The 13,091-nt window shown below is 36.6% G+C and overlaps 1 protein-coding gene across 8 annotated transcripts in view; it reads left to right on the top strand.

The window, feature by feature from the left end:
• Nucleotides 1-13,091, top strand: part of ARB2A (ARB2 cotranscriptional regulator A) — a 265,848-nt gene that overhangs the window by 120,464 nt on the left and 132,293 nt on the right. For all 8 annotated transcript variants that reach the window (XM_087761453.1, XM_087761450.1, XM_087761455.1 and 5 more), the window contains one exon: nucleotides 8,964-9,182. In XM_087761453.1, coding sequence (XP_087617579.1) covers nucleotides 8,964-9,182 — 219 coding nt within the window. The remainder of the gene's footprint in view (nucleotides 1-8,963; nucleotides 9,183-13,091) is intronic.

Raw genomic sequence — 13,091 nt, 5'->3', positions numbered from 1 at the left:
AATTTAGAGAGAAAAAGGAGGTTGAAAAAAATTGTTCTGTGTGTGCAAGTAAATAAATACTATGACAGGGTTTTTGTTTTGTTTTGTTTTTCCTTCTGTAGAATGCTTTATTTTTTTTCCAGCGATTCAGCTATTAGCAAATTGTGCCACTACCTTATATGAGTTCCACAGAAAAGTTCTGGTAGCCCTTAGGACAATGTCTGGCATGTATAAAGCAGAAAAAAGTAGGACTTGCAGAAACCCGTAACTAGCAGCTTCAAAAAATCAGTCTTGTTTATTGCAAGTTGAAACCTCTGTGTGTCTGAGGACACAATCAATAGAGAGTCCCAGGAATGAACGTTTCACTGTCCTTTCATTTTAGTATTATGAATTGGCTGTGTAGCACAGACATGAGACATTTTAAACTTTGGGTGTGATAATACTTTGTTTACATATTTGCATCAATACTTGTCTGTTGCTTCACGAATTCCAATAAACTTCAGGGTTCAAAAAGTGATAGCCTTTTAAGCAACACAAGACCAGGCTGCATGTGATACTAATTTGCAAAGTATTTGCAGTAAAGACTTGCTGACATTTAAGAAATACCTATGTGTTCTTGCTATGTGCTGTCTATTCAGGAAAACTTAAGTGATCATAAAATCCATAAAAAAGAGAGATTTTTTTTTTTAAACCACAATTCTATACATCCCTATCAGAGTTTCACAAGGTGTTTTCATCAATATTTGTAATTTAAAACATAGTAACAAAAAGATTTTTAAGCTATATTTTATATATACAAAAGGGTCATAGATGGTAAAAAGATTTGTTACCGTGAGGTAGTGTAGCGTTTTGTGATTATAAAATTAATCTGTCTCTAAATCTATTTGAAGAGTTTTTGCCATATAATGAGCAATATAAATTATTAATATTTTCATGTTCTTAGGGACTTTCACAGCCATAATTTTACCAACACAGCTGTTTGACCCAGTGACATCATGTTTTGCATATTTTTGCATTTTAATGAGTTAGTCATTTAAAAGGTTACAAAGAAACCATAACTCATAAGTAATTAAATTATTTAGCAGAAAAAGTATAAGAAGGTCTTCTGACATAGGTCACTGTGGGAAGGAAGGAGCATCAGTGTGCCAAATTGCACCTGTTTGTTGAAGATAGGTACAAACCAGAAGCTTTACTTTTAGATTACAAGTGGCTGTTTTCTCAGGGAAGTGGCTGAATACATGCACATGCTAAAACCAACTGAATTTTCTGTCATTGAGACAGAAGGTTTTTAGACTGCAGTCACAAACAATGCTTAACACTAAATGGGAGTTGTCTTTCAAGACTTAGATAACTTCAAGATTTTACAGAAAACACTTACGTGCATGATATATTTTCCCTTTACAGTACAGAATGAAACGCTGAAATACAGACCTTCCAAGAGATTGACATTTAATCTTTTTCTGTAATGGTTTAATACCTATAAATTCTTGGAGATGAAAGGTAAAGTAGAGGAACTTGGCAACTTGGGTTGCCTTTCTGCAAGCTAGAGATGTTACAAATCCAGTGAAACCTCTAAGCCCATCAAAATATCTACAGAAGAGTTCAGAAAGAGAAAATGTTTACAAAAAGATTTTACACTATCATAAAAGGGAAGGAAATGAGGTGCAGTTTAGAATAAATTTACTTACTTTTTCATGTTGTGCTACATAAAAATTACATACTTAAAGCCTATTTGGGGGTGTATTCATTATGAAGTACAAATGAGAATAATTAAGACATACTGCGACATTCTCAGGGAGGCGGCAAAGTGGATTGGAAAATGAAATTGCAGTTGAGAACTTTCACTGTCAGCTAATGGGATGCTTAGAAATACCATAGAAACATTTAAAAAATCCCACAATCCAGCTTCATCTCTGCACCTTATTTGAGCATAACTTTCAGAGAGTAACAGCTATTCTCCTTGGGTTTCCTATCAATAAATTAGAACCAATAATTACTTGTTACTTGTGTGGGTTTTGTGAAGATTATTTGATTTACCATTGTGCATTGCTTTCAATAAGTTAAGTTCTCTATAAATCTGAACAACCTTTTAATTAAAATCTTAGTGAAAAAGTGAAATATGTGTGAGGTTCTTGTTTGAGATCTTGTACCCCTCTGAAGCTTCTGAAATTTTTGTCGGAAAAGAAAGTAAAATAGTTTCTTAAGAGAGGGGGGAAGAACTTGCAGAGTACAGACTAATTACAGAAAGGGGTCCTATAAGGTATCAGTAAAAGATGCCTGGCCTTGAGGGTAACTGGTGGATTCATTCTCTCACAGGTCGTATGGACCCCAAAGCTGTGTGCACTTGGTGAAGAGCAGAAACTGTTATTGCAGCCTGGGCAGTTATTGTGGACAGATTATTTGCAGTCCTGTATCCCGCCTGCGTGGCTGGGGTGGGTTCACTTCCATTCAGCCTCCAGTGATTTCTCCAGATAGCCCAAATCTCACATCAGGGAGAGGTGGTGAGGCTGAGGTTTATTAAACAATGTTTGAAGCAGCATTTGAGCATGAGCATAGTTCTTTTCTGTTAATTCACAGAATTAAGTTAATGCTATAGCATAGTTTCTTGTATTTCGCTTGCCATGAGAAATAATTTTTTGCTGAAAATCCTAGTGAAATTAGTGCTTGTAAAGGCATGGAAGTTCCCTATCAAGAATACAGTACACAACTGAGGGAGTAAAATCCTTATAATTCATGGATGTGTTTATTCAGTTTTGGCCTTGAGAAAAAACACCATAAAACAGGATTGCAGATCTTACGCATAGACATATTTAGGTTGATAATTATAGATAGATGTGAAACATTAATTCTTTTCAAAAGTTTTCAGCAGAAAACTCAAAATGGGGTAACAGTTTATCTGGTGTGCTTTCTTAGCCTTGAACATTGATTTGTTTAGTAGCAAAGTTAGTAGCTAGTTGCGCTAGCACCAAATTAACAAATATCAAAGTAAAACATACTAATGGCATGTTTTATACTTTCCAGCATAAAGATACTATATATGGTGAAATAAGATGGAATACAGTTCTGCATGCAAATAGATACGGACCTAATGTAGTGAGGAATTAGAAGGCAGTAACAGAAAGGAAATGAAGAGTTTATTGGTTTTATAGCTCTAATATCCATTAAAAGTTAGTAACACAGCAGGTGACAGTTTGGGTAAGTGTAAAGTGAATGTTTTGAAATAAATAGCAGTTGGGTGACCTGGGATGTCAGGGCTCTAGACAAGGGTGTGTGTTTGTCAATATATCCTACATGTTTTACAGACTCCTCAGGGAACAGGGGAAGATACAATTTCACCTTTTCTGTGCCAAAACATTTTAATTATATCTTCTTCCAAGTACAGCGGTTCAGTAACCAAGGAGCTGACATTGATGCATGTGTTGATAAAGCTGCAAACATTCAAAATGAGATTAACAAAGATTTTGAGGAAAGGGTGACAGCTAATTTTGCACAGTATTCTGCATCTAATTCAGGTCAGTGTAATGATAGAATATTTTATAACTGTTGTGTCATCCAGAGGGACTTTTATGATGCTTTGTGTTTTTGAGGATTTGTGTATATGAAAGTATACTTCTTAATACATCATTCAAACAGGTTATAACTTTTTTATTGAATGTCTATTGGTTGTAGCCATAAACAGGAATAAACTTCAGCATTTAGAAGCAATTTTATATATCCATCAGCATTCATCACAGTAATAGGTACCTTTTGTCTAATTCACCTTGAAAGTATTGACTTCAGATGTGGAATGGAACCAAAACTACCATGCCCATTTTGCAGCGTCACTTAATATTTGCAAAAAGATCAGATGGAAAGTTATATTAAGTGTATTTAAATAATCAAACTGTAGTTTCTTTGTGTTGTGTGAGACCTTTTGAGAACATCTCAATGTATTTCTGCTCTATTCTCCTCCTTGTTTGAAGGCAACTGACATTCTTCTTTCACTTTTCTTTTTGTTTGTGAAATTTTCTCCTTTTTTTTATCCACTCACTTCTCCATCTGCTTTCACTTTTGTTTGCTTGGGCCGTCTCTCATCCCAACTTGATAATGAGGAATGCGGTGTGACCCTGACCTCTATCAGCCCATGCATGACCTTCTGACTCCCCCACATAACCTTTGACCTTCTCTTTGACAGCTTGATTAATTACCCTGTGTTATGATTTATGAGTAAGTGCTATGTAAAAATAATAGACAACAGGTGGTCCTCTAAAAACTTTTTGCGGCATGTTTTCTTTTCCTGCCTAACTTGATGAGCTATTTTAAGTTGGGAACTTAGTGGGACAATATGTGTTTGGCAGTAACACGGCATTTTTACACACTTGGACACAGTGCTGGAATTCAGGCAGCTGAGGTGTAGCTGGGATGGAAATATCGCAAAGTATTAACAGGGGGCAGTTGCCAAAATGTACATTGGGTGGAAACAGAAAGCGGAGTCAACTGACATTTCAGGCATTTCAGTCTCAGGTCACGTCTTGAGAAAATTGCTCAAATAATGGAGGGGGCATTTTTCAAGCTGAGCTGCATCTCCAACAGCTATGTTTACTTTAACGCTTCACTAGTGACTTCTGATTGGTTGTCATGACCTCATCCCACTGTTGCACCTACGATGTCGCAACAGTGACATAGATGTACCCTTCTCGTGGAAAAGATGGGAAATGAACAGAACATACATCTTTCAGAAAGATGAATGGACATGGCTGTGTACGCTTTAACCACAGGCGGGTTTAAGAGCTGAGCGCTTTGAGTTGCATTTCCCTTGGGAATTAACTCCGGTCTTGTTGCCAACGATCCAAATAGAAACCTGAACTTGAAAATTCAGGTTGATAAAGCTTAGGAAAATTGTCTCTTTCAGACCTTTGCTCACAGTCCAAAAAGATAGTTACATAGGTCAAAAGATTCCTCGCCAGCCCTGACCTCTCTGGTCGCATATGGTGTCCCATCTTGGTGGATTAATATGCAGAGCTGAATGCTTTCAGCTCATTATTCATGTGGCCAGGCAGAAGAGAATTCAAAAGATTTGGAATTTACCTCAATTACTTCGGGGTTCTTTTTTTTTAACCTTATTTGTGCTGTCAGAGGCAATAATTTCGGTATTCCTTCCATTTCAAACTTCTCGCTTGAACTTCCAGTAAGAGGCAGAAAGTGCTGCTCCGTTTCTGGCTCGTGTATTACGGTGGAAAAGGCCCTTCTACGTTGTTCTGGCTTTGTAGTAAAGGTATTGTAACCAAGATTCATGATTCTTTCCAACACTTGACTTTGTCAGCCTGCTTTTTCTTTCGTCAACATTTGCTGGTTCAATCATAAGTATTAATTGTATTTGTATTTATGAACCTGAAAGTGGAGTTTGCACACAGTCCTCTACCTCGGAAGCAGTTACCTGGAGAATGCTAGTAGTTGGTGTAGATTACATTTTACTTACCTTGAAGCATTAGAATTTGGGGAAATAACTGTTAATTGGGTGTTCTAGTCTGAGAGAGAAACTGTAATTGTATCCATTGAACTCGTAGATTAGAGGCTGGGACTTGTGTTTATCAGTGTCTGTCCCGCTTATTGCATCTCATCACAGATACACTAATGGGGGATGCAGGCAGACCTTGGCTTCTGTGCAACATCTGTATTCTCTCAGACATGTGGTAGAGCACGGGGCTTGGCTTGCTTCAGTCAGCTGAAGATTGATGGGGGGGGGGGGCGGGGGATGTCCCAAAGTTTAGCTTTTTGCCATGAAAAAACTTTGCACTTCAGAGAGTGGTTTCTTTTTCTGTGTGCACCGGACACACAGGACAAAACTACTTCACTATTATGTATGTTGAAAACATACATAATGTTTTACTCATCGTGGCAAGCTTTAAAAACTCTCCTGGATGATGGTACTTACTTACTTCATAGGTCACTACGTTTTAATAATGCTGTAAGCTCATCATAGCTGAAATAATAGATATTTTTAGTGACATTGTGAGGTATATACTTCTGAACACAACTTTCATTTAAAAAGATACTTTTTAATGAATGTGATTTTTTCTTTGCCTAACAGTCATGCCAAAGACACTATGTATTGCCTATTATTAAAGTTTGCTATAAAGGCCTTTTTTTATACATGAGTGGTCTTGTGTGCTCAGTTTTGCATTGACTTGCACTCTGCCGAACCCCACTGCATTAGTGAGGCGTTCCACCTTTTTTTAAAATTTTCTGATTGCACTGAACTTTAATGGTGCAGCTATGCCCACGTGAAATACATTTTTAAAATATTAATTAAACTTAAAAGCCACATTGCTTACATAGATGTTACCTAGAGCTGAGTATTCCTTTTCAGTACAAAATGCTTGGGCTAAGGCTGCATGAGAGAGGTTGTAATTGGGTGCAATTTTACCAGGCATTTTGTTTTTCCATGTTGCTTTGTATATGTTACTCTCAAACTGTCTTTCTGGTGCCATTGTTTACGTCTTGCAATTTAGGATGCTGAACTACAAGGCAAAGGGAAATACACTGTGTCATGTAAGCAAAACAATCTGAAAAGAAATAACTTTCCTAAGAGAAAGTCTTATGAATTGTAAGATTTTTTTTTCTCAATTATTGGAAAACCTATCTCAGTTATTACTTAATTATTTAAATTGTACTGACAGGAAAGACCTGCTATCTGGGAGAAATTTTTAAAAAAATTAAAGGGAGACATGTTACAGTGCTTAAAATATAATTGATAAAAATCCTTTAATTGATTTATGAAATAGTGAATTTAAAAATGGAATCATATTTCATCTGTTGATGTCTATGTGAAAAATTGACATTGTGTCCTCATAAAATTGGACAAATGAGTCATGTAATTTTCAGTTACATAATCAATAACTTAGACAAATTCTACTTCTTTGATGATTTATGTGTCTGTTTTGTGGTCAGCTTAAAGTGGACACAGAGTTTCAAATCCCTGTAACACTTGTAGACCTGTAATAAACACGCAAATTTTGCATTCGGCATTGTATACAAAGCAAAACTAATCAATACACAGAACCTCTCTGCTCAAAACAAGCAGACAAAGAAGATGAATAGCACAGAGAGCCCCAAAACCACCAGCCTGCCAAGTACTGTGGAAACTTGGTCCTACTCTGCCACTAGTGAGCTCAAAAACCATCCTTTCATCTGAGGCGTGTAATTTAGGGATGTTTGTAAGTGGTATTTTCCCCTGATTTTAGGCTTTGAATTTTCCAAGTTGGAAATTTTATGCATTAATAGTACAGCGTTGTGTGTTAATATGACCAGCGATGGCGTGGGTAGGTTTTAAACTTTGTCTTGTTTAATTTTCCGTTTTCCTTTGCCCTTCCCCCTTTGTTTATTTATTTATTTGCCTGTTTGTTTATATTTATCCCAGTTCAATTCACTCAGCAGGGAGGGCAGGGGAGTAACATGACAGGAGACCACTTACTCACGGTACCGCGTCTAGCGAGGAGGCAATTTTCTCTTTGGCCTATGGTGACCTTTTTTGACTACGTCCCTTATGCCAGAGACAGTGTCCTGAATGCCTCTATTTCACCCTGTTTAGCAGAGTGCAACCGTGCCCTTTAACTTGGTTTTTGGTGGGAGGAGAAGCTACGGCAGGCATTTGAGAAGGGCACAAGGACGAGGGGTAGGAACTGCCTTCAGATGCGATTTTGATAACTAGTCGAGTGTGTCCAACTGTAGAAAATCACCAAGTGACAATCTGTCTACCTGACAGTGGCCACAATGTGCTACAAGGTTTGTGAATGGCTCTACAGATTAGAATAAAGCAAGCCCAAATAAAGTGTCTTTTGTTGGTGTGGGCTTGGTTTGCTCTGGCCAGCTAGGTATGGGGACCTCTTTGATCCTCATGCCTAGCCCAAGTGCAAAATGAAGGACCAAGTGAAAAGCTGGAATAAAGCTGTTCAGTTAGATAATTAATATAGACATTTCCAAAAAGTAAGTCTTTATTAAAATTTACTTTTAAAGGACAGCTTGATTTTGACTGGGAACCCATGGTAACTTTAAGGACTCATCTGCCAAATGCACGTGCTTCTCTTTTCTCCCTGTGTTTGCGATTATATCTTCCACGAATATTACAATTCTTGTGTGATTTGCCATCATTTAAAATCATAATAAAATGATTGGCTGATTTATTCAAGATTTATTTCTCATTCATAAATTCATGTATTTTTCAACCGGCTCATTTTCTGAGGCACAAAAATGCAGCTGGTATGCTCAAAAGCATCCTGCAGGTCACGAATTTTCTCTCGGTTTGTTGAATACAGGACATAATCCCAGTGAAGTTTTAGAGCAGATTTAAAGATGTACTTAAAAGTCATCCCCACAGTAAAAGATTTGACTTGTAAGCAATACTACTGAATCAGTTTTGGTATTGATTCATTGTTACTGCCGCTGTTGGCTTCTGCATGGTACGCTTGTTGTCAGCTAGACAAAAGGTTTTACTATTTTGAACTGTGGTGAATAATTTTCCCATGCTTTCTTTAATATATATATATATACATATATATATGAAATCCCTCCATCCTTTTTATTTTAAAGGTTTTTACTGGCTGAGTATAAAGCTTTTTATTCATCATTATGTAGAGTTCTTAAAATAATATTTTGCTTTTAGTTCTCTTACTGTTTTCTGAAAAAGTCATATAAAGTGCTTATGAATAAAACAACATATTAATTTTAAAGGTAAAACAGGCAACTTTTCTGACACTGAGGGATGTGTATGAGCATAAGTGCACGTACAGACACATATTCACACATCCATATCCCTTTAATGACAGAAATTAAACAAACAGAATATTCTTAAAATACCCTTCTTTAAATTATGTTGTGTGAACTTACTGAAATAAATATAGAAGTTTTTAAGAGCATTAAAGTAAATGCAAAGCATTTTCAAGCATTAAATCTCCCTTTTCATATTTCTTCTTTTTGTGCATGTGTGTGTGTCTCTTCTAAAACAGGAAGGCTACGGAGTAATAGTACTGAATCCCAATGAGAACTATATTGAAGTGGAGAAGACAAAAGCCCAAGTACAGCTGTCTTCTGATAGCTCAGATGAACCTGCAGAAAAGAGGGAAAGAAAAGATAAAATCCAGAAGGAAACAAAGAAGCGACGTGACTTCTACGAAAAGTATCGAAATCCACAAAAAGAAAAAGAAACTATGCAGATGTATATTAGAGTAAGTTTCTTTTGGTTTTGTTTGCCCTTCTTTAAAGATGTATAGATATGTTTACTGTCCATATTGTCTAAAAACAGCATGCTTTTTTAAAAACAAACACATTACCGAGATGGCATTCAAGAGTTCATACAGAGTTCCTGGCTCTTTATTCTATTGATATTTTTTGTCACTTATTGAATGTGAAGTTTTGGAAGAGTTACAAAACATTCCTTTCTAATTTCAAAGGGGAACTTCAAATAAACCCCAGAGGAACTCACTGGTGCTATCAAGAAAGAGAATGATTTAAGGAAGACTTTGTAAAAATGATTTTATAAACAGAGGTGTACATAAGAAACACTTTCTAGTGCAGCTTAGGCAACATATTAGCTTCACATGTCATGCGTGCATTTATTGTATTATATTGTCTTATATTGGGGAGGCAGTAGTTATAGCCTGATAGTTTTTTAACATATTACCTGCTGAATTAATAATGTATTGTGGAAAATACTGGTGTTCATCTTGTGTGGTAGCAGATTTACCCTATAATGTATTGTTTTCATATGAGCAGCCATCCATTGTGTTTCAACTGAACTTCTGAAGGCAGATAAAGGGGGAGAGTTATTAATATCTTAATAAATATTTAAGCTAGAATAGTTCGAGAATGGTGTAATGAGGAAACTCTGTCCCTTGCTCTTTTCTTACTCAGTGAACCTTTGCACTTGGTAATGCTACCAGCATGGGATCGTTATAACAGTGCTACCCGAGGATTTCTAATTCTGCAGGGGGCACAAACAATATTATTTGCACTTTGACACATTCTGCTTCATATACATGCTATGTATTATACATTCGAGACTGAGTCATGCAATTTCCAAAGCCTTTATTATGAAAGTTAGCATTTTCATTCAACGGTAAAACATGTCGAAAACACCACAGCGTAGTTAAAACAGTAAAAATGTATATGCCTTTCTGGTGCGAAACAGGGAAAAATCCAGCAAAAGGGATGTTAGAATCATCTTAAATTTTAACAAGTTCCTTTTAATTGTGGTTTAGCATAACAGTGTTTGTTAGAGAAATAACAGCTGTACTGGCTAGTTAAAAGGGTTTGTAACCTGGATGTGAGTTTATCCTAATACCATAAATTCTACTGTGTCTTTTGAGAAATACCTTGCTACTGAGTATGGGAAACAAAAGGATGTATATACATATTCACAATCATCAACAGGGCACTGCTTTTTCTGTCTGCTGCTTTTTATGAGAGATGGCATTCTGCCCACCAGCCAGATCCTGCTGCTAAAGAGGGGTGACCAGGCTTATCTCAAGGTCCATCAGAAGCCAGTGGACGATGTTGCTGTATTGTCCAGAAGGGCGTTCAGTCAGCATGCTCGTCCAGTGTCCCCTTGTTGAAAGTGAACCTTTTTTTAATACCTTTTTAGCAGTTCCACCTTCTCGTGGCTCTTTTGCTTGATGAGGCATGAAATTTGGCTTCAGTAGGTTTGACCCCCGAAACATGAAATGCATGACTCCATCCCATTTTCTTTTTTGCACGGCTCCATGCTTCAATATGACTGTTGACATTCCCTTTATTTGAATCTCTTCAAGCCAAGGAAGGAAGTAGCATAAGTTTTAGTGAAAGTTTGGATGGTGGTCTCCTTTCCTGGGTGAATTAACTGAAATCGGGTTTTCTGATGCGGTTGGTGTTTTATTCTTAAAGAATTCTTTGGGTTTTTTCTTTAATAGTCTCTAATACAGAGAGTTTTTTGAAACAAATGAAAAATGTCCCTGCTTTGGTGTGTGTGGCAGGATAAATTACTGCAATTTATTTGCATATTGGTGGTCCAACAAACCTGGACCGCCCGTAGGGTGCCATTTACTCTGTTGGACAGAACTGCTAAGTCTGTAAAAACTTTGGTGGCTGCAAGAGGAGCTGTGAATATACTGTGCTCTGGTCCACCTTCCTGGCCACAGACATAGTTGTCTGTCTGTCCAGGCATCACACGATGCAAAATGGTACAATGCCATAGTTGCAATGTATTTCTTGCCTCCCGTGCTTGGGTCCATAGGATTACGTGTGCTACAGGAATCACCGTTCGTTTGTACCCTGGGACTTGCTGCCAGGCTTACCGCAACCACAGGCTGCTGGAGGGTACGGTGTTGGAGCTGGTTTGGGGTAATCTCAAAGGGCAATTTAGATATGACTTTTACTTAAGTGTGTAAGTAAAAGTCTGGGCTCTCGAAATAAAACATATTGTCACTCCACAGAAATATTTAAGGATGGTATATGCTTCGTAAGATCTCATCAAAAAATTTTTCACAACTTGAGTAAACCTTAAGTTATCTTTGCCAAGCAGGGCAAACTGGGACAGAGAGACTAGATGAAAAATATCCTCACAAGAAGGCATCTACTGCATCTTAACATTGAAGGAAAATTTGTTTGTGTCAAATGTGTTGGAGAAATTGTTTCAGACTGTTAAGTAGTAGGAATAAATATCCCCAGTTATGTTCTCATAGGGTCATTGAGATCTGTTGTGATCCGATGAGGAAATGCCATTTGAACAAATTAAAGCCATCTGAATGATGCTCCCACTTGTGCAGTTAGATTTTCCAAGAACTGGAAAAATGGAACTCTTCCATGGTAAATTTCTTTAAGTATTATATTTATTTTCACAGGAAAAAAAAAACAAATAGCTAAGTTATTCAAGAATATGTGAAATATGTAAAAGCAGAGTCTTAAAATACAAAATCTCTAATTGCTCTATATTTTTGTACAAAATAAGTATAAATAAAAATGACTATGGGAGTGTGTAGTGCATTAAGCTTGAAAGATCAAAGTACTTATTGTTTCATGCTGGAAGTTTCCTTAACTATGAAATAATGTACTTTCTGGCATACATTATAGCTTGTTAAAGGGACTGATTTGGTCTGGGCAATAAAATAATGTCAAACATTATGGCAGAAAAACCTGCTTAATATGTTTTGTAATAAGACAGAATTTTTTGTTCTTGAAAACATCTGCCAACTGAACTCATGAGTGAAGACAGAAAATGTCATCAATTCAGTAACAATCTTATAAATTTGGTTTCTTTTTTGGCGATGCAAACCAAGGAAAAAACTTCTTGATAATCAGCATTGACTATAATACTTTATGGAATGATTAAACAAAAGCATTTTACTTTTATATAACATGCTAATGAATGCATATGAATTTTAATACTCTTACTGTTCAGATTTTAACAAGCATATTGCCAGCAGATCATTTTAAAAGCATCTGTTTTTTAATGTGTTGAATGGAGGATTGAGTCAAAAAGCTAAATATGTACATACATCCTTTTAAAAAACATATTTCTGTCCTTACTTATAGATACTACCATTTTTTCTTAGACCACCAGAGGCTGCTGCTGTACATATTGGCTAGTGCTTCCCCCCAGAAACTTAATACCTTAGCCAACCTTCATTTATTACTGAACTAAACTGAGAATTTGTTGATCTCTAACCTTTTTCTATGGAAACAGATCATACAGGCTTACATGTGACATGATTATTCCCTCCATCCTCCAAGCCATCTCCCACTCCCTACAGATTTTCACATTGACAGTGTCTTCTCTATGTTAAAAGACACTTAGAAATGTAAATCAGTATTTATCCCCTTCTAAATAGCATTCACCACTTAAACAAGTATACTGAATGGATTCTGAAATGTTATTAAAGAAAAAAGTATAAATCGCATAATTTTATAATAATTTGCAATAGTGTTGTTGCCACAGTAGCCAAAGGATATCAAAGAGGCCACAAAGGAAGAAGTAGGAAGAAGTAGTACCTTTTATCAGACCAACTGATGGGGTCACGTTTTGTGGGCAAAAGGAATAAGCCTTTCCTAGGCCTGTATGCTAGGAATTTTGTCCTTTTTTTCCACCTAGCTTAGCTGCTATA

The sequence above is a fragment of the Nipponia nippon genome, unplaced genomic scaffold (assembly GCF_047370975.1).
Source record: "Nipponia nippon isolate SJK-2023a ecotype South Korea unplaced genomic scaffold, ASM4737097v1 scaffold_24, whole genome shotgun sequence".
Lineage (NCBI taxonomy): Eukaryota > Metazoa > Chordata > Aves > Pelecaniformes > Threskiornithidae > Nipponia > Nipponia nippon.
The sequence above is the reverse complement of the archived record's forward strand: the minus strand, read 5'-3'. Positions and strand labels throughout refer to the sequence as shown.